We start from the raw sequence: 22853 nt of genomic DNA on the forward strand, positions 1-22853 counted from the left end.
AACGAAAAGGATGATGGATTCCAAGCAAGTCTGAAACTTAGCAGAGAAAATTCCATAAGATTTTAAGGTTCAGGGATAATCCTTTTTGGTTCCATATTCCATCCTCTTGGCCCAACTGGTTAGTAGCTCTGCCTTGTAGAACCACCAACCCAAGTGTTGTGGCCCCATTCCTTTGACTGTGGACAGTGACATTGACCCCTCAGGACTTGATGAAATGACTATCCCTGCCAACTTCTGAAACACCTTCAGGATTATTCTTCCCTTTTCTAGAACATGTTGCATCCAGGATAGCTCTACTGGTCCATCCTATAGAATCTCAGAAGGCCAATGGCCTGCCTTCCTTTCATCCCATCTCTGTCCCCTTCAGTGTTTCTGAAGGTAGAACCTATGGCTATTCCTAGCTTCTGCTGAGATGGCTGGTTGGATCCATAAGTCACACATTGGTAATCTTTTAGCAAGTTATTGTGTAGTCATATTCTCAGTGTTCTCTCTGGAATATTCTTTCTTAGTTTTGCAATATGGATGGGCTTAGAATTTTCCAAATCTTCAAGTTCTGGTTCCCTCATGCTTAACAATTTCTTCTTCAATTTTTCTCTCTCTCTTCTTGCATTTTACTATAAGCAGCAAGGAGAAATCAGGTGCCTCCTTCAACACTTTGTGTAACCAAATAACCAAATTCATTGCTTGCAAATTCTACCTTCCATAAAGTACTATGACACAATTCAGCCAAGTACTACAACTGTATAACAACAATCGCCTTTCATCCAGTTTCCAATCACATATTTGTCATTTCCCTCTGAGGCCTCACCAGAAGCACCTTTAACATTCATACTTCTAACAACATCCTGTTGGTAATAAGATCTGTGTCCCTAATAGAAACTTTCTTCACAGCTTTCCTCGTCTTTCTTGGTCTTCACCAGAATATCTTTACCTGTCATATTTCTGCCAATAGTCTCTCGAAGGCAATCGATGCCGCTTCTAACATGCATCTTAAGGCTTCCAACCTCTCCTCATTGTCTATTTCCAAAGCTTCTTACACATTTTAGGTTTTTGTTACAGCAGTGCCCCACTTCCTTGAATCAAAATCTGTATTACTTTCTTTGAACCACAATAACATCATGGTTATTGTTTAAACAACAGAAATTTATTTCTTTGCAATTCTGGAGGCTTGGGGTACAAGACCTTTATGGGGACATGATTTGGCCCATAACACAAATCAAAGGGAAAATTACATGGTACAATTCTGAGTCTGGGAATATGCCTGCTCCCACTAGCTCCATCAGATGCCTCATAATTCAGAGGGCATCTGGTATAGTACTCGGTATTTCTCAGAAGGGAGGAATCAGAAGTCCTAGACTAAACACTGCTCTGGGCTTGCCTAACAATCTTAAAATCAAGACCTGAAAATTGTCTCCAAATAGTTAACAGCTTTTCAGAACAAAGTTCAAGAATATGTATAGGAATACAAAAAAAAACCCAAAAATCCAGAACCAATAAAGGTGGCATTCACTGTGGGTGGCATGTAACTAACAATGACCGGGCATTAAAGAGGCAGGAGAATATGACCCTTATGAGTAGGAAACGCAATCAAAACCAAACCAGAACTGACACAGATTCTGAAGGACCAGACAAGGTCATTGCAACAGTTACTATACCTCATATATCTAAAGATTTCAGGGGAAACATAAAATATACAAAAGGTATTAAATGTTTGCATTGGTTTAAGACAGAGACAGGGATGATTTTGTTGAATAGAAATGGTTTAAAGAAACTTTCAAGGAGAATGCCTCTTCTCCCTTGCCTTTTCTCCCTTGTAGGGCTTTTACTGGGGATCAGAGTGAGTTGTGTCCTGAGCTCAACAGAGAGAGTCACAGAATCTGTGGAGTTTGGGGGAGAGCTCTGATGCAGGAGTGTGTCTGAGGATGGACGGGGGTGAGCAGCTAGGGGAATCCGGTGTCCTACTCCCAGAATTACTGACATTTTCACTCTTTTCCACTAGTTACCTAAACTCATTGTGCTTTCTTTACATTACTTAAGAAAATGTAACATTTCTTTTAAAATAAACCACTATTCGATGAACTTATTTTATATTCTACCCTGTGCTACTGATACAGGATTCTTCTATAGACAATCAGCTTCTAGCATAACAGTTGAGAAATTTGAATAGGTAGTTTTAAATCACTTTTTAAAAAAGACTTATTTATTTGAGAGAGAGAGAGAGAGTGTGTGTGCATGTGTGCATACGAGTGGGGGAGGGGCAGAGGCAGAGAAATCCTAGAGCGGACACTCTTTTGATCATGGAGTCCAATGCAGGGCTCCATTCCAGGACTCTGAGATCATGCATGACCTGAGCCGAAATCCAGAGTCAGACATTCAACTGACTAAGACACCCAGGTGTCCCCAAATCATTTTTTTTAAAGGAAAACTTTAATGAGTAATTTTTCCCAGTTTGCTCTTATTATCGTATTACTTCACTATATTTACATAAGAGTCAGTTACAATGTCTCAAACTTATCTCATTATCACCCCCAGGGCCACCTGGTTCTCCTTACATTCTTTCTGGATGAAAGAAGCCATGGAGCTTCATCTACATGGAATAGAAACCTACTGGCCAACATCAACTTTCCCATCTACTTCAGCTCTGGTCCCTCACTTCGTAAGAAAGAAGCTATGGGAAGCCAGCCTCTCCTCTTTGTTTCTACCATTCCTGGTCTCAATGAAGTTTGGTGTCTTCTAATCTGGTTCAGTCCACTAGTTCCTCTTTAATCCAACTTTCATAATTATGACCGTCTTTTTCCCCTTCAAATACAAGTTTGATCATGTCACTCATTTAAATCCCTTAAATAATTCCCACTACCTTTAAGATAAACACAGCACAGTATATCCCACACAGCCTACCTTCATCTTGTCCTCATCTCATGCATTACTGTAGACCTTATAATTCTCACCACTCAGTATGATGTGGTGCTTGGACTTGCTGGTGTGCTTGGACTGGCTGATTCTCCCTGGAATCCTAATTCTCTTCTTGGCAACCTGTACATTTGTTAAGTTCTTGATAAACATTTGCCTTTCTGAAGGAGTCTCCATTCTACCAAATAATATACACCTCCTCTTCCTTTCGCCGGTGGGTCCCATCCTCTGCCTTCCTCCTCTCTGCCTTCATCATGTTATTTTAGGACCATCCATTCAGAAGCCTGTGTGTTTTCCCATGAGGCTTGGGCTTCTTAGGGCAGAGCTTTCTACACCATATACCTTCCTGTGCCTACAACAGTAGCTCAAATATAGCAAATGTGCCAGTGAGTACATGTTGAGGGATGGAGTAAATGAATAATTAAACAAGCAGAGCCCAAACTGTATCAATCCATATGTGTTACTTATTTTTTTATTTTTATACCATTTTCCCCCTCTGAAATCTACAAGGACTATTGGTCTCTGTTTCTAGTTTTTGTTTGTTTGCTTTTAGAAGAGTCATGGAGGAGTCCTAGTGAAGAGCACTATAGCTTCGGCTGGAAATGATGTTGTGTGGATTTACCGTTTTATCGTGCTTCTTCCTGAGCATTCTCTCACTTGAAAATGCAAGTGAGGGGTGCCTGGGTGGCTCAGTCGTTAAGCAGCTGCCTTCAGCTCAAGTCATGATCCCAGGGTCCTGGCATCTCGAGCCCCACATTGGGCTCCCTGCTCAGCGGGAAGCCTGCTTCTCCCTCTCCCACTCCCTCTGCTTGTGTTCCTTCTCTCTCTGCGTCCTTCTCTGTCAAATAAATAAATACAATCTAAAAAAATTAAAAAAGAAAAAAAAAGAAAATGTGAGTGAACTTGGGAAGTCGTATGACACTGGATTGGGCTTGTGTCTGATTATTCATTTCTGAAGGTGGCATAATGAGTCGAACGGTGTCCAGCTGGTGCTATTTTCAGCATGGAAACCTGTTAAGCTACCAGGCAGCATGAACAAGATGGAATGGATTGATTTCTTTCTCTTCTGAATTGGTTGGCAGTGCCTCAATATCGAGGTATCAAATTTGCTCAATGAGCTATTTGGGAGATTATTTTTTCCTTTTCTCCACCAGCCTAAAGACTGCAGTAGATAATGATATATTAAATTATGTCCTCCTTCAGAGAGAGCATCAGACACATTTCTAAGCTCAAATTAATATCCAGCCACTTTCCCTGGTAGACTTGAAAAGGCATGACCTGAACCAGAACTTCAATTTTCTGGGTTTGTTTGTTTTTAAATTTCATCATTGCTGGGTAATGAACATCAACCTGCATATCCAGAGGCTGATGCTGATAATATGAAAGAAAGGAACAGTTTAAATATGGGGTGGGAATGACTTCAAATGCCAGAAAATTTACCCAAAGTTTTTGTATTTTTCTATCCAGCGAATCCTCTTTGTTGGAATGAAAGTAGACCTTTGGACACTTTTTTCCTCCTGTAATCATCATTTTGAAAACCTAGAGACTATAGGAAAATGAGAATAATACCTTCCTTTTTATCACAAAAACCTAGGTCTGCCCACTGCATTTTGTCAGCCAGTTCCTTTTCTAGATCAAAGGTGCCTCTCCCAGGAATAAACTCCTAGGTCATTCATTCAGCAGCCACCTGTGATGTCCCTGTCACACTGGTGTGTGAGAGGTCAGTTTTGAAACTGGAGTGAGATCAGACTGTGGCTTTGGTCTGAGGCTTACATTCAGATTTCAGGTTAAGCATTTACAGCTGTGTGTCTGGGCACCTCTTATCTTTAGTTTCCTTGTCTGTAAAATAAAAAAAAAAAGTAATTCTTTTCTGTGAGAAAGTACACAGAGCTTTGCAGCGGGTATCTGATGAGAAATGTGTAAAGGTCTAGCAGGTGCCTGGAGTCTGACAGGTGTAGCATAGATACTCTCTCTTTCCCTATGTGTTAAAGGTGACCATTCATTAGGTGTGCTCTTCAGTTTATTAAAACAAGGAAGAAGGCTTCATCAGAGGGTGGTGCTGCCTCTTCATTGACTCTTGCCATCCCTTGATCCACCAGCTGCTGCCCAGAGTCAATAATTCTGTTGGTTTTCTTTCCCTGGGTACAGACACTGGAGGCAGCAACAGATGTCTTTCCCAGGCGTGCTAAATTGAAAACATCACCCTGGTTGAGAAAAGTCTTCTAGAACCTTCTAGAAGTGGTAAGACACAGAAAACATTCTTTATCACAAGCACCCCCTTGGGAGTGGCCAGGAGAATGACAAAAGGTGCTAACATCTTGGGTGCATCCCCAAATACAGTTCTACCACAGACAACAACATTGCAACCAGGCAGGGTCTGCTAAATCAGGAGATGTCTGTGTCCTGGCTTCCCTTGCAGTGTAAATCCATGCACCGTTGTTGCTGTCACTGCAAAGGTTGGGAAATTTGTGGATGGCAAATGTGAATGGGAGCGAGATATATTAATTTCCCTTACACACTGTGAGTGTTGGACGGGCCTGGCTTTTTCCTGATCTAAATTATATTTACACCAAACAACATGCCAGTGATTGAAAGCATGCTCTCTGGAGATGGAATTCCTGGGCTGATATATCCTGAGTATGCTATTTCTTACCCTCTCTCTCTTTTGGCAAATTATTTTACTTTTGACCTTGGTTTTCTCAAAGTACAAAATGATGATACTAATAATTAACTCATGGAGTTATTTTAAGTCAAAAACATAATATGTATGAAGTGCTTAGAATAATGCCTTACAAATAATATGTACTCAGTATATGCTATTTTTGCTCTCCTTGCAACAAATCACTGATATATTTGAGCAAGAAGCACTGGCTTTTGAATCGACTTACCTAAGCTCCAAAACAGCTCTGGTACTGTTTCTTTCCGCCTAGCACTCCTATGATCCTATGAAGGCCTCCTTTTCCATATCTTTTGTTCCTGGAGACCCCTGAGGTTTAAGATTATATGTATCTTCTTTTCTTAGCAATCAATATCCATTAGGTATAGCTCACAATTACAGCTTTTCCTGGAGAAAGGTATTAATGGATTCTGTCAAGACCAGGAGACAGCCACTTCCCTACATAATGGCTCTTGAGTTTCCTAAAAGCCTGAGCTTCCGCTAGAAAGTGATCAGGAAGCTTCCAATAAGCTCAGGAGTCTAATCAATATTTCTCACTCTTGGGTGGTGATTAGTAGGGGGGCATCAATTGTCATGAATGACCCACCACAAAATCGTACGCGTCTCACTGGCTGCGGCTTTTCCTGACATTTACTATCCATTACCATTATGTATCCCTGGAGAAAGCGGGAACTCTGTCCTATTCCATGGCCACAGCAGCTAATTTGCTGGCCTCCAAAAAACTGAATAAATAAATGAACAGAACATATAAAATTAAAAAACAAAAGCAGAAGTAGACCCCGACAGTGGTTTTCAGGAAATTGGGGTTTTGAGGGGTTGTTGAAATGTTAACTTCAAGACGACTGGACTTCAGAACTGAGCAAATAGGATTTATCTTTCCAATTTAAAACCCCATTCAAACTACACAGGCTGTCCGCCCAGCTTCCTTTGGTTCAGGGGCTCCGTCTCTGGTTTTCTACCCCAACCCACAACCCTAGTGAGAAAAAAGTGGCATCTGGCAAAATTCTCCCAGGGTTACGTCTTTAATAACCAGGAACAGAGTTTAACAAACTTCTTGGTAAGTTTATTTCAAGTCAGGATTTTGAGGGTCTAGAGTGTGAAATCCTTGAGCCGGTTTCCAGCTCACAGAAGATTTAGTTTGCTCTGTGTCCACCTAGTGGTCGTTCTAGGAACTTCATCGATGGGTTGTGGGGTGCGGACTGCCCCGCCGCACATTTGCGCCGGGTTAGCGACGTGATCACCGCTTTTTTTTTTTTTTTTTTTTTTTTTTAAAGAATGTGACTTCCCAATTTTAGCACATCCCAAGCGCATTTTTAAATTCTATGATCATTTGGCAGCACAAATGCCTTAAGAAAAAGGCAACGGTGTGGTTGTGCGGGGCTGGTTGGTGTTTAGAATAATGGATGCTGTATGGGGGAATGCTGGTTAGGTTTGGTTTGGTTCTGGATCGCCATCATTGCTCTTCCTGACAGAACTGACGTGAACATATACTTGAGATTCGTTCGCACAGTAGTATTTAGGTAATATACTGCAATTCTGATTTATTTTTCTGAGTGTTTTTTAAAAGGAAAACACTTTTATTGTCCACCCTCTATCCCTGTGATGTACAGCCACTAATGTCTCTGCTCAGGTTTTAATTCTTATTTTTGCATTTTACACTATTTTTCTATGGGTTACCCTGGGTCTACTTCACTCAGTGGCCAGTGTTTTGGGAAGAGGTTTTGCTCAGATTCTGTGAACCCGTAAAACTTGGGCCCTCAGTCATGATCTGTGGGTGGGTTGGGGAACGTAGTCAAAAGTTCTGTCCGTTTTCACTCGTTTCTTGGATTTTGGATTTTCCTCTCAGAGGTGCTCTCTGGGGACTCAACCCCATGCCAGCCTTTCTCCAGTCAGCCAAAGGTTGTGGAGAGCTCCTCACACCTGCCATGCTGCTTTCATTCCAAGGTGCCCCCACCCCCACCCCGATCCCATTTTTGGCTGGTCCTCTCCTTGCCCGTGCTGAGACCACCATCTCAACCCAATACAGGGGCATGTTTGTCCTAATTGTCCTTTAGGTATCATCACTATTGCTGATAAATCATCTGAGGTCTCATTTCCCAGCCCAAACCAGCCCACTATCCTTAAAAAACGTTAATACAAAATTAGATAAAAGGCCTTAGAAGGGGCAGTAAGATGAGATAGTCCCTGAAGCTCAAGCTTCTGAGGCTTCCAGATGAATCCACCTCTGTCCACGGCAGAGGGTAGAGTGGCCCAGCTGCAGAGAGTAACTCACTAGCCCCAAGCATAGCATCCCAGAACTGTAACAAGCTCAGTCTTAATTGAGGCAATTTCCAGCATCACAAAAGGTTCTCTGTCCGTGTATGGGGTGGGACAGCAAGAAGTTCATGGGGCTGAGGAGGAAGACAGAGGTCCTCAGATTGTAAGTCCAGCAGGTCTGTGCATTCACAACAGAAGTTCTGTCTGCAACTGTTCATTCAAGGGAAAAGACTCAAACTCTCAGAGGTGACAAGAGCCAGAAATATTAGGGCTATGAAATCATAATTGGCTCCATAACAAGGATGGCAATGGACCTACAAGGGAGCCACTAGTAGAGAGAAGCCATGAAGATGCTTCCTAATCTGCAGACAATATTGGAAGGAGAAGATCCCTAAATAGAACACATAGTAATGACATCTGAAAGAAGTGTAGGTCAAGTCTCTGGGGGCTTGGATAAGTAAAAGGGACAAGCATGGAGAATACTCCCTAAAATAAAAAAGGAGCTTAATTGTCAGAAAGCTTCTGGATTTATTTGAAGAACAGGGGAGAAGATTAGAAATCCAGAGTGATTATCTAGGCAGGAGGCAATGAAGCAGGAGGACTCAGGTGGTACCAGACATAATTGGAGAGAGAGAAGAAATTAAAAAAAAAAAAAATCAAATCACTAGAAATTAGTAGTTGGCTGAATGTGGAACCCAAGGCAAAGGGGATGGTGAGTTTTTTGGAAGAAATATGACAATAAGAAAAACAGTGAATCATGAAGGTGATCCTTTTATAGGGGGAATAACATATCACCAAAATACATATTGTTCATCAACATATCGCTTGTTGGAGCAAAATACAAATACGTGATTGTCCCTTCATTTTGGACATCAAAGGACTATTGTTTGCTTTAATGAAGCCAGTATATGTGACACAGAATTTCTTCTTTTCACAAATTTGCATAAAACATTTAAATTAGCTTCTTTTACTTGTAATATGCAATTGCCAATATTCTTTCTTTAAAGATTTTATTTATTTGACAGACAAATCACAAGGAGACAGAGAGGCAGGCAGAGGGGGGGGGTGGGAAGCAGGCTCCCTGCTGAGCAGAGAGCCCGATGTAGGGCTGGATCTCAGGACCCTGAGATCATGACCTGAGCTGAAGGCAGAGGCATTAACCCATTGAGCCACCCAGGCGCCCCACCAATATTCTTTCTTAAATGAATGTTTTTAATTAGAAGAAGGAATGTTTATAAAAGCTCATTAGGGGCACCTGGGTGGCTCAGTCCATTAAGCATTCAACTCTTGATTCCAGCTCAGGTCATGATCTCAAGGTTGTGAGACTGAGCCCCATGTCGGGCTCCATGTTGGGCATAGAGCCTGCTTGAGATTCTCTCTTTTCCTCTACCTCTGCCTCTCTCTATTCATGCACACTCTCTCAATCTCTCTCTCAAATAAATAAATAAATGCTCACCTGGGACAAAGTACTGAGTCCCTGCTGTCTTTTGCTGATCTCATGCTGTCCTCCCATCAAGTAGTCAATATAGCAAGAAGAGTTTCATCAAGAACAACCAGCTTTCTTCCTTGATTTGCAGCCTTTATTTATTGAACTAGAAAATTCTCATTTCATACTTGAAAGCTTCATTTTAGTAAACGAAAAAACAATTGCATAGAGCTTTAAGAGGTAACAAAAAGAAAATAAAGAACACAAGAGAACATGTTGGGAAACACTGGTATAAGAAACAGCTGAAATAATTCCTGGGACAGTCCCACATACCATCATCAGGGAGGGGTAGAGAAGGCACAGAAATTACATGGTAAATCCTCGAATCTGTGTATTATAAAGTTCTCACAAACACTTCACGGGAACTGTGAGTATTTCTTCTCAGACAGAGTTAATTTTCTGAAATTCTTATAACTCTGTGACTTCTGTCAGGTTCATAAGGAATTCTAGAACTTTGGGAGTTTAGAATTAGATTCCAGGAATTTAACCAGGAGCACTTCATGTCTTCCTTTGCTGCTCCCATAATTTTAAGAACTACTCTGTAGTTGAGATGATTATTCTTCTACCTCCTTCACTGACAGGACATAAGCCAGACAGCCATCTACCTTTTAAATATTCGGTGGAATCAGATGACTTCTGCACTGAATTTCTTGGCATTTCTGCAGGAGAGAATTTCTTTTAAACCAAAAGTAGTGGTAATCATGTCAGATTCCAATTAAGGTAAGTAGTTTTATGTTCCCAAAGAAATAACCTTTCATAAGCCGTGTTTTGCTTCTTAGACTCAGGGGTGTAATTTCATATTCTCAAGGTTTTGAGTCTTTTTTAAGTAGCTAGATTGACATTTTTTAGGAAAACACTAGATCAAGGAGACTATTTTTACATTAGGCTAAAAAGCACTGGAAAAACTTTAAAGAATTTTTTTGTAGCATATGTCTACACTAAAGGTTGTAAATTCTATAGGTAAATATTACTGAAAGAAGTTGTTTCTTGTTAACATTTTCTTTCTTGATAAGAACTTTTGAAAAACTGCCAGAAGTTTGTGTAGCAAATACCTAGGGAAGGTTGGGAAGATCTTTCAGCCAGAATTCTCAACCTAGCCTTGCACAGCCAGTTTGGATATCCAATTTCAAGCTCTAAATGGAAACACATGGTTAAAAAGAAGTTATTTTCTCCAAAGTCTATAAGCATGTTATGTTTCAGTTACTTATTTTTATCTGCTAATTACAGTAACTTTTCTGGATTATGTTGTACTACATTTATTCATAATTTTCCATATCTCCTTAGCCATGGCTAATTAAACAGTCATTATAAGGTGAACAAGCCTATCAAGAAAATGGTTTTGTTTTTCATTACACGAAATCAAACAGTTTGCTTGCACTAAGGAGCAACTTTTTCCACTCTTCAGTATGAGACAGGTCCATCCTTATGAGTTGGAAGGACCATTAGAAATGTCCTTCCTTCCCCATCTCAACAGAGAAAGTGTATTGGGCAAGATCCCTTGTAAGAATATTTTGTGGGGGAAAGCTTCCTATTAACCAGTACATTGGAGGAACCCAACAGAAATCAATGAATGGATGAATGAACTCTGAAATGTAGCCAATGTTCATTTTTGTCTCTCTTTTATAAAAATCACAATTTTTTGATAAATTTTCTAACATATCCATAGCAATTTAAAAGTGAAATCATCCCTCAGATATAGTCAGTTATTGATTGGGTAAGTGACATGTTGATGAAACTATCATGAAATAGCTGTTCAGGAAGAATGGACCTTCTCTTTACCAGTGCTACTATGACCTTTAGAATCCTTCATGAAAACCCATCAGTGCGCATACCCTGGGCAAGAAAAGTTTGAGAAAGAAGTCTTGTTTTTGTTGTGTCTAATGTGTGTTGAGACTGACAATGTCAAATTCTAGCTTGCTCCTGTGGTCAGGTCAGAAACTCTTGGACTGAAACCTGCTTGGTGGAATCACTGTTAGAAATCTTAGCATATCAGAGAAAACATTTCCAACCATCTTATTCTTTTGGTAAGGACAAAAGGTGTTCCTACTCAATCAATGCATAGGTAAAGAACACAAAGAATGCTAACATTTGACAAGTTAAAAAATGTGTGTGGGGGTGTAGTACCATCTGTCACAGGAGCCTACCATTTTGGCACTTTGATTTGGATCAGCAATTCCTCTTGGATCTTTATTTGCAGGTTTCTGTAATAAATAAATTTTGTTGTGTCAGATCTCACTCATAGACATATACACACAAACACATACACATGCAGACTATCTCTTCCTGACAGATGAAAAATCTAAGAAAGTTTGTAAATTGCTATGGAGAGGACGGGAGGATGGTTCTGGCCAGTGAAGTCTTAGCAGAAACCATTTTTTTTTTTTGTGGTGGGTCTCTCCAACAGTGTATTTAGTAAGAGATTTCCAAACATTTTTCAAGAACTAGGGCTTTCATTGAGAAAACATTTCTGTTGAAATCCCAGTAAAAACAATATATAAAAATGGATTGGACTGGTTTTAAGTGGGGATTGGGGAGAAATGCTCATTAAGCTCCACCCTAACTGTAGGGCATACTCTGAGATCCTTCTGTGTTATGGGAAAATTCTGTGGAACCACAGACTGAAAACTATCTTAATCACACTCTTTAGCCATTAATAATGAAAGCATAATAAAAAATGTTGATTTGAAAAGAAATACATTGTCGAAAATCTTGGTGATTTCAGTGCCCAGCTCTGAATAATTGTTTTACTGTGGACCTTGAAGATACAGAGACTCTAGCAGTTCAGGAGATCCTAGAGATCCTGTAATAACTCTTTTTTGACTCAGTTTCTCAGGCATCTGCATGCTAATTTGGCTAGTGTGTTTCCCTTTCATTAATATTTATCAGGGAGTACACCTCAGTCAGTGGAAAGCCCTCAGGCTGATATGGCCCCATTGGAAGCCATCACTGGGTTTTGACCCTTGAAAACCTGGGCGGGGAATAGGGTAGGGTTTGTGAGACAGTTATCCCAAAATCACCATTTGAGGGCCAAAGAAACTCAGTAATTGTAATAAATAATGAGTTAATGCATTGTTTTAAAAAAGTCAAAACTAATTCCCAAGGGTTCAAGATGAACACAATGTCAATATTTTACCTAAAAGACCATGCATGACCAAGCATGATTTCCTCATGACCTTCTCAAACTAATTCAAGTCCTCCTGATAAGTGGGGCCTGTTCTATTTCTTCCTCAAATCAGACAGTGATATTATATTATTGGACTTATTCAAGGAACCAGCAAATGGTTAAGGGCACCAAAATTTTTATTGAAATGGCCACAGATCAGTACAAGCAACAGAAAGGAGATAAGGGACCATACCAGTGTGATGTAGTGTGGACTTGAAAAACTGGTTGGAAGCTGCTCCAAGGACTCTGCAGTTATTTGCTAGTGAAAAGAGATACTATTAACCTGCAATTAGTATTCAAGCAAGTATGACTATTTCCTAAGTGCTCAATATAAATTTTCTAACTATCTCTGGGATGCAACCTAGTAAATGTACAAATACTAAAACACATGGGAACAATATTCTTCCCTAGGTTATTCTCTTATAATGAAGGAATCTAAGAACTTATAAAACAAACTTATATTCGAGAAGAGTATGAGTTTCTTTATGAGTTATGATGAAAATTGCACAAGGCAAGTCTTTCAGCCTCCAAATCTTAATCAAATTGTCTGAATGTCTGAACTTCCATAACAAGCTCCATCCTTTTTGGACTTGGAAGGTCTTTGAGGACCTCCAGAACTTACTGTTGTAATACAGATAGGCTTGGATGAGGTTATCCTCTCTAAAGCATTTTCTGTTTGCCTCCAGTGGACATTAATATAACTAGAAAGCATGATCTGGTGGAAATAGGACCTGCCTAGGAGAGGTACTGGGTGGCAGAAGAAAAAAAAAATTAAGCATTATTAATGTAAGAGGGAAAGGACATCAAAAGACCTTTCCCAAAGCACAATTTTGCTGAAAACTGGCCGTTGAGGGGTGACTAATGTATCAAATAAACATCAGTTAAATTGCTGTTATACAATTTTCTAACAAATAATACAAAAAGCCTAAATGTGAGATTTGACACTATAATTCTCCTATACAATCTGTGTTTATAAACATATTAGGCACATATACCATTAATAGTGAATTTACTTTATTCATATATTGAAATATATTTATTAAGCTCCTCTTCTGTGTTCCCTCATTTAACTAAAATGCCAAAGCATTTAAGGAACTTGCAATCTAGAAATGGAAACAAATATGCCCCAAGCTCCATGTGAATCTCTGGTTGACTTCTGTGAATACTCATTATTGATCACATACTCAGGGCACTTTTCTCCTGACTCTTCTTCTGGAGCACAACTGTTTTTCATATTAATTCATGAAGCATGTTAACACACATTAAGCACTAAATATTTAGAAAACACTGTGATAAGTACCTTTACATAGTTTCTTAATTAAACCTCAAGGCAAATATACAAGATTTATATCAGCATCATGTTGTTCATATCACGAAATCTATGTGTAAGCTTAAAAAATTATCACACAATATTTTCTATCTATTCCAGTGGACAATTAAGACTTGCTTTATCATCTTGGTGTCATCAATGGCACAATAAAAAATATAAACAAATAAAAATAATAAACCATCACACAACCAGAGAAAGATTAACTAACCATCCTTTAATACTTGAGTACAAGCATTTCTGATATACTCTCATCTGTGTATTTCTGGGGGTTGAGTGGGACCATGTTCTGCATTATTGTGAAGAAACACAGGGTTTATGGGACATGTGGAGTTGGGGCAAAGCATTCAAAACCTTTGGAGCTTGTAACCAGACCACCACTAACAACAACAACAACAAATCCTAATTTAAAATACTAGTATTATCATATTCTCATTGGCATTTTCATGTAATAATGGTCAGCTAATACTTAACCTCTGAATTTAAGGCTTATAGTCCCTCCTTCAAGATAGTCATATTGGGTAATTTCATCAGCATTGTCTTATCAATAATGATTTCCTCAATGGTTAATTTTTTTTTAAGGGAATGAATTTGTAGCTTCTTAATTTGGACACTCACAGTGTTTTTCAATGAGCTGAAAGCACCAGAAATCATAGCTGTTGTTAAAGGCAGTTAACAAGCCACTAACTATGGGGACTTCTGCAAGATTGTTGGTTTTTCTCTTACATCTTCATATATTGCTAAAGTGGTTATTTCAACCAACTTTTTCCTTTCCTGTAAAATATGCACAAAGAAATGCACAAGTACTAAGTGTAGAGGATGGATTTTCACAAATGAGCAATGAAAGTTGCCAAAGTTGCCCAGAATCAAAAAATAAAACTTTATCTCTTTCTCAGAAGATTCTCTCTTCCCTGTGGTAATCACTACCCTGTCTTCTAATACCATAGATGAGCTTTGACAGTTCTTCAACTTGATATAAATATAAATATTTGGATTTGACATCTTCTGAACAGTGTGTTTGTGAGATTTATTCATGTGGTAAAGATCAGTAGTTCATTTATTACTCTTTCTCTGTAATTTCCGTTGTATGAATCTGTAGCATTTTGTTCATGCCTTTTACTGTTATTAGACATTTTTATTGTGTTCACTTTTTGCAAATATGCTATTGGAACACAATTGTAAATGTTTTCCCAAGGAGCTGCTGGGTCATAGGGTATATGTATGATCATTTTTAATACTTTGTACCAATTTCCCCAACGGTTGTGCTGTTTAAATTCTTATTAACTGTGTATGAGAGTTTTCATTGTCCATATCCCCTCTAGTAATTGGTATTGTTGTCCTTTATTTTTAATCATTTCATCGGAAAATATAATACAAATAAAATACATACAGAAAATAGGTTCCTGGATAAATGAACCATTTAAAGTAAATATCCTTGAAATCACTGCCTTGTTTAAGAAATAAACCTTTGCAATACCTGGAGGAGTCAAGATGGTGGAGAAATAGCAGGCTGAGACTACTTCAGGTCGCGGGAGATCTGGTAGATAGCTTATCTAAAGATTGCAAACACCTACAAATCCAATGGGAGATGGAAGAGAAGAAGAACAGCAATTCTAGAAACAGAAAATCAACCACTTTCTGAAAGGTAGGACTGGCAGAGAAGTGAATACAAAGGGACGCGAAGATAGACCATGGGGGGAGGGGCCGGCTCCCGGGAAGCGGCGGAGCAACAGAGCACAAAATCAGGACTTTTAAAAGTCTGTTCTGCTGAGAGACATCGCTCCAGAGGCTTAACTGGGGTGAAGCCCACACAGGGTCAGCATGGCCTCAGGTCCCGCAGGGTCACAGAAGGATTGGGGGTGTCTGAGTGTCGCAGAGCTTACAGGTATTAGAATGGGGAAGCCGGCTACAGAGACAGAGCCAAGGAGTGAGCTCACAAATCGAGGCTGGTTACCTTGAACCGGGCGCAGGCTCGGTCAGCTCAGAGCACGGCCAGAGGCCAGGGTGACGGGAGTAATTGGGCGCTGTTCTCTGAGGGCGCACTGAGGAGTGGGGCCCCAGGTTCTCGGCTCCTCCGGGCCAGAGACTGGGAGGCTGCCATCTTCATTCCCATCCTCCGGAACTCTACGGAAAGTGCTCAGGGAACAAAAGCTCCCGAAAGCAAACCCGAGCGGATTACTCAGCCCGGCCCCTGGTAAGGGCGGTGCAACTCAGCCTGGGGCAAAGACACTTGAGAATCACTACAACAGGCCCCTCCCACAGAAGATCAACAAGAAACCCAGCCAGGACCAAGTTCACCTACCAAGGAGTGCAGTTTCAATACCAAGGAGAGCAGCGTAATTCCAGAGGGGGAGAAAGCAAAGCACGGAACTCATGGATTTCTCCCCATGATTCTTTAGCCTTGCAGTTAATTTATTTTTTTTTCTTTTTCAATTTTTTTTCTCTTCTTCTGCTAAAATTTTTTAACTTTTACCCTTTTCTTTTTTAACATTTTTAAACTAGTTTATCTAATATATATATTTTTTTCCTTTTTATATATTTTCTTTATTCATTTTCTTTTTTTAATTGTTTCTTTTTTTTTTTTTTCTTTCTGAACCTGTTTTTATCCCCTTTCTCCCTCCTCATGATTTGGGATCTCTTCTGATTTGGTTAAAGCATATTTTCCTGGGGTTGTTGCCACCCTTTTAGTATTTTACTTACTCCTTCATATACTCTTATCTGGACAAAATGACAAGGCGGAAAAATTCACCACAAAAAAAAAGAACAAGAGGCAGTACCAAAAGGCTAGGGACCTAATCAATACAGACATTGGTAATATGTCAGATCTAGAGTTCAGAATGATGATTCTCAAGGTTCTAGCCGGGCTCGAAAAAGGCATGGAAGATATTAGAGAAACCCTCTCAGGAGATATAAAAGCCCTTTCTGGAGAAATAAAAGAACTAAAATCTAACCAAGTTGAAATCAAAAAAGCTATTAATGAGGTGCAATCAAAAATGGAGACTCTCACTGCTAGGATAAATGAGGCAGAAGAAAGAATTAGTGATATAGAAGACCAAATGACAGAGAATAAAGAAGCTGAGCAAAAGAGGGACAAACAGCTACTGGACCAGGAGGGGAGAATTCGAGAGATAAGTGACACCGTAAGACGAAACCACATTAGAATAATTGGGATTCCAGAAGAAGAAGAAAGAGAGAGGGGTACAGAAGGTATATTGGAGAGAATTATTGGAGAATAATTGGAGAGAATTATTATTCCCCAATATGGCAAAGAGAACAAGCATCAAAATCCAGGAGGTTCAGAGAACCCCCCTCAAAATCAATAAGAATAAGTCCACACCCCATCACCTAATAGTAAAATTTACAAGTCTTAGTGACAAAGAGAAAATCCTGAAAGGAGCCCGGGAAAAGAAGTCTGTAACGTACAATGGTAAAAATATTAGATTGGCAGCAGACTTATCCACAGAGACCTGGCAGGCCAGAAAGAGCTGGCATGATATATTCAGAGCACTAAACGAGAAAAACATGCAGCCAAGAATACTATATCCAGCTAGGCTATCATTGAAAATAGAAGGAGAGATTAAAAGCTTCCAGGACAAACAAAAACTGAAAGAATTTGCAAACACCAAACCAGCACTACAGGAAATATTGAAAGGGGACCTCTAAGCAAAGAGAGACCCTAAAAGTAGTAGATCAGAAAGAAACAGAGACAGTATACAGTAACAGTCACCTTACAGGCAATGCAATGGCACTAAATTCATATCTCTCAGTAGTTACCCTGAATGTTAATGGGCTAAATGCCCCAATCAAAAGACACAGGGTATCAGAATGGATAAAAAAACAAAACCCATCTATATGTTGCCTACAAGAAACTCATCTTAAACCCGAAGATACCTCCAGATTTAATGTGAGGGGGTGGAAAAGAATTTACCATGCTAATGGACATCAGAAGAAAGCAGGAGGGGCAATCCTTATATCAGATCAATTAGATTTTAAGCCAAAGACTATAATAAGAGATGAGGAAGGACACTATATCATACTCAAAGGATTTATCCAACAAGAAGATCTAACAATTTTAAATATCTATGCCCCTAACGTGGGAGCAGCCAACTATATAAACCAATTAATAACAAAATCAAAGAAACACATCAACAATAATACAATAATAGTAGGGGACCTTAACACTCCCCTCACTGAAATGGACAGATCATCCCAGCAAAAGATCAACAAGGAAATCAAGGCCTTAAATGACACACTGGACCAGACGGACATCACAGATCTATTCAGAACATTTCATCCCAAAGCAACAGAATACACATTCTTCTCTAGTGCACATGGAACATTCTCCAGAATAGATCACATCCTGGGTCACAAATCAGGTCTCAACAGGTACCAGAAGAATGGGATCATTCTCTGCATATTTTCACCCACAATGCTCTGAAGCTAGAACTCAATCACAAGAAGAAATTTGGAAAGAACCCAAATACATGGAGACTAAACAGCTCCTTCTAAAGAATGAATTGGTGAACCAGGAAATTAAAGAAGAATTGAAAAAATTCATGGAAACAAATGATAATGAAAACACAATGGTTCAAAATCTGTGGGACACAACGAAGGCAGTCCTGAGAGGCAAATATATAGCGGTACAAGCCTTTCTCAAGAAACAAGAAAGGTCTCAGGTACACAAACTAACCCTACACCTAAAGGAGCTGGAGAAAGAACAAGAAAGAAACCCTAAACCTAGCAGGAGAAGAGAAATCATAAAGATCAGAGCAGAAATCAATGAAATAGAAACCAAAAAAAACAATAGAACAAATCAACGAAACTAGGAGCTGGTTCTTTGAAAGAATTAATAAGATTGATAAACCCCTGGCCAGACTTATCAAAAAGAAAAGAGAAAGGATCCAAATAAATAAAATCATGAATGAAAGAGGAGAGATCACAACTAACACCAAAGAAAAATAATTATTAGAACATACTATGAGGGGGCGCCTGGCTGGCTCAGGGGGTTAAAGCCTCTGCCTTCAGCTCAGGTCATGATCCCAGTGTCCTGGGATCGAGCCCCACCTCGGGCTCTCTGCTCGGCCGGGAGCCTGCTTCCCTTCCTCTCTCTCTGCCTGTCTGTCAAGTAAATAAATAAAATCTTAAAAAAAAAAAAAAAAAAGAACATACTATGAGCAACTCTATGCCAACAAATTTGACAATCTGGAAGAAATGGATGCATTCCTAGAGACATATAAACTACCACAACTGAACCAGGAAGAAATAGAAAGCCTGAACAGACCCATAGCCAGTAAAGAGATTGAAACAGTCATCAAAAATCTCCAAACAAACAAAAGCCCAGGGCCAGACGGCTTCCCCGGGGGAATTCTACCAAACATTTAAAGAAGAACTAATTCCTATTCTCCTGAAACTGTTCCAAAAAATAGAAATGGAAGGAAAACTTCCAAACTCATTATATGAGGCCAGCATCACCTTGATCCCAAAACCAGACAAGGTTCCCATCAAAAAAGAGAACTACAGACCAATATCCTTGATGAACACAGATGCAAAAATTCTCACCAAAATACTAGCCAATAGGATTCAACAGTACATTAAAAGGATTATTCACCACGACCAAGTGGGATTTATTCCAGGGCTGCAAGGTTGGTTCAACATTCACAAATCAATCAATGTGATACAACATATTAATAAAAGAACAAGAACCATATGATACTCTCCATAGATGCTGAAAAAGCATTTGACAAAGTACAGCATCCCTTCCTGATCAAAACTCTTCAAAGTGTAGGGATAGAGGGCACATACCTCAATATTATCAAAGCCATCTATGAAAAACCCACTGCAAATATCATTCTCAATGGAGAAAAACTGAAAGCTTTTCCGCTAAGGTCAGGAACACGGCAGGGATGTCCGTTATCACCACTGCTATTCAACATAGTACTAGAAGTCCTAGCCTCAGCAATCAGACAACAAAAGGAAATTAAAGGCATCTAAATCAGCAAAGAAGAAGTCAAACTATCACTCTTCGCAGATGATATGATACTATATGTGGAAAACCCAAAAGACTCCACTCCAAAACTGCTAGAACTTGTACAGGAATTCAGTAATGTGTCAGGATATAAAATCAATGCCCAGAAATCAGTTGCATTTCTCTACACCAACAACAAGACAGAAGAAAGAGAAATTAAGGAGTCAATCCCATTTACAATTGCACCCAAAACTGTAAGATACCTAGGAATAAACCTAACCAAAGAGACTAAGAATCTATACACAGAAAATTATAAAGTACTCATGAAAGAAATTGAGGAAGACACAAAGAAATGGAAAAATGTTCCATGAGCCTGGATTAGAAGAATAAATATTGTGAAAATGTCTATACTACCTAAAGCAATCTACACATTTAATGCAATCTCTATCAAAATCCCATCCATTTTTTTCAAAGAAATGGAACAAATAATCCTAAAATTTACATGGAACCAGAAAAGACCTCAAATAGACAAAGGAATATTGAAAAAGAAAGCCAAAGTTGGTGACATCACCATTCCGGACTTCAAGCTCTTTTACAAAGCTGTCATCATCAAGACAGCATGGTACTGGCACAAAAACAGACACATAGATCAATGGAACAGAATAGAGAGCCCAGAAATAGACCCTCAACTCTATGGTCAACTAATCTTCGACAAAGCAGGAAAGAATGTCCAATCGAAAAAAGAAGGCCTCTTCAATAAATGGTGTTGGGAAAATTGGACAGCCACATGCAGAAAAATGAAATTGGATCATCTCCTTACACCACACACGAAAGTAGACTCAAAATGGATGAAGGACCTCAAGTGAGAAAGGAATCCATCAAAATCCTTGAGGAAAACACAGGCAGCAACCTCTTCGACCTCAGCCGCAGCAACTTCTTCCTAGGAACATCGCCAAAGGCAAGGGAAGCAAGGGCAAAAATGAACTATTTGGGATTTTATCAAGATCAAAGCTTTTGCACAGCAAAGGAAACAGTTAACAAAACCAAAAGACAACTGACAGAATGGGAGAAGATATTTGCAAATGACATATCAGATAAAGGGCTAGTGTCCAAAACCTATAAAGAACTTAGCAAACTCAACACCCAAAGAACAAATAACCCAATCAAGAAATGGGCAGAAGACATGAACAGACATTTCTGCAAAGAAGACATCCAGATGGCCAACAGACACATGAAAAAGTGCTCCATATCACTCGGCATCAGGGAAATACAAATCAAAACCACAATGAGATATCACCTCACACCAGTCAGAATGGCTAAAATTAACAAGTCGGGAAACGACAGATGCTGGTGAGGATGCGGAGAAAGGGGAACACTCCTACACTGTTGGTGGGAATGCAAGCTGGTGCAACCACTCTGGAAAATAGCATGGAGGTTCCTCAAAATGTTGAAAATAGAGCTACCCTATGACCCAGCAATTGCACTACTGGGTATTTACCCTAAAGATACAAATGTAGTGATCCGAAGGGGCACGTGTTCCCGAATGTTTATAGCAGCAATGTCTACAATAGCCAAACTATGGAAAGAACCTAGATGTCCATCAAGAGATGAATGGATAAAGAAGGTGTGGTATATATACACAATGGAATACTATGCAGCCATCAAAAGAAATGAAATCTTGCCATTTGCGATGACGTGGATGGAACTAGAGGGTATCATGCTTAGCGAAATAAGTCAATCAGAGAAAGACAACTATCATATGATCTCCCTGATATGAGGGAGAGGAGATGCAACATGTGGGGTTAAGGGGGTAGGAGAAGAGTAAATGAAACAAGATGGGATTGGGAGGGAGACAAACCATAAGTGACTCTTAATCTCACAAAACAAACTGAGGGTTGATGGGGGGAGGTGGGTTGGGAGGGGGGTGTGGGATTATGGACATTGGGGAGGGTATGTGCTATGGTGAGTGCTGTGAAGTGTGTAAACCTGGCGATTCACAGACCTGTACCCCTGGGGATAAAAATATATGTTTATAAAAAATAAAATTAAAAGAAAACCTTTGCCATTTCAAATTTCCTATCACTCTTGCCACCTACCTCCTTCCCTCAAATTAGCCGCATTCCTGACTTAAAATAATGAACTCACTCTTGCATGTCATTGTACCTTTATTCCCCAAATAGTTACCTCTCAGCACTACAGTTTGTACATTTTTAAATTTAAATTTTTTACTAGGAAAAAAATACATGTATTTCTGTGTGTATTGCAGTTGGAGTTAATTTTGTTACTGGTTTGAGGAACGGATCACAGTTAGTCTTTGTACATATTTATATCCAGTTGTTTCATCACCATCTGTGAAAAGACTGTTCTTTCTCCACTGGAGTGCCTTTGCACCTCTGTAAAAAATCATTTGGCAAATCAACTGGCAATCAATAAATATAGTAATAAACATGTGACTCTCTATACTCTTTTTTACTTAGGTCTTTTACTTAGGTCTTTTAAAGTTTTTCTCAGCAGAATATTACCATTTTCCTTATATACTTCTGGTTCATATTTTGTCAGAAGTACCCTTAAATATTTCACATTTTTGGTGCTATTTCAAATTTAATTTAATTTATTTATTTTAAATATTTTTAATTATTTATTTGACAGAAAGAGAGAGAGAGAGAGAGATCACAAGCAGGCAGAAAGAGAGGGGAAGCAGGCTCCCCGCCAAGCAGAGAGCCCGATGCCAGGCTCAATCCCAGGACCCTGAGATCATGACCTGAGCTGAAGGCAGAGGTTTACCCCACTGAGCCACCCAGGGTGCCCCTCAAATTTTATTTTTGATTTTATTTCTACATTATTTGTTACTAGTATATGGAATATAATTAATTTTCATTTATTGTTTTTATATTCTTAAATTTGTTTGTTTTACAAAAACTCCTGTGATACTTTAAGATTATTTTGAATTTATAGATCCATTTACAGAGAACTGACCCAACAATAGTGTATTGCCTGAATTTATTTTGGTCTTTTAAAATTTTTCTCATCAAAGTTATATAGTTTTCTACCTCTATATTTTGTACATAC

General features: G+C 39.3%; 1 protein-coding gene across 1 annotated transcript in view; it reads right to left on the reverse strand.

Moving 5' to 3' along the window:
• Nucleotides 1-10417: 10417 nt before the first annotated feature.
• LOC111153218 (ADAM metallopeptidase domain 7) overlaps nucleotides 10418-22853 on the reverse strand; it is an 83344-nt gene continuing 70908 nt past the window's right edge. The window contains exons 21-23 of the mRNA XM_022512108.1: nucleotides 12686-12751; nucleotides 11474-11530; nucleotides 10418-10462 (exon numbers count right to left, since the gene is read on the reverse strand). Of these exons, the coding sequence (XP_022367816.1) occupies nucleotides 10418-10462; nucleotides 11474-11530; nucleotides 12686-12751 (168 nt within the window). The remainder of the gene's footprint in view (nucleotides 10463-11473; nucleotides 11531-12685; nucleotides 12752-22853) is intronic.

The sequence above is a fragment of the Enhydra lutris genome, unplaced genomic scaffold (genome assembly GCF_002288905.1).
Source record: "Enhydra lutris kenyoni isolate GAN:26980312 unplaced genomic scaffold, ASM228890v2 scaffoldscaffold3, whole genome shotgun sequence".
Lineage (NCBI taxonomy): Eukaryota > Metazoa > Chordata > Mammalia > Carnivora > Mustelidae > Enhydra > Enhydra lutris.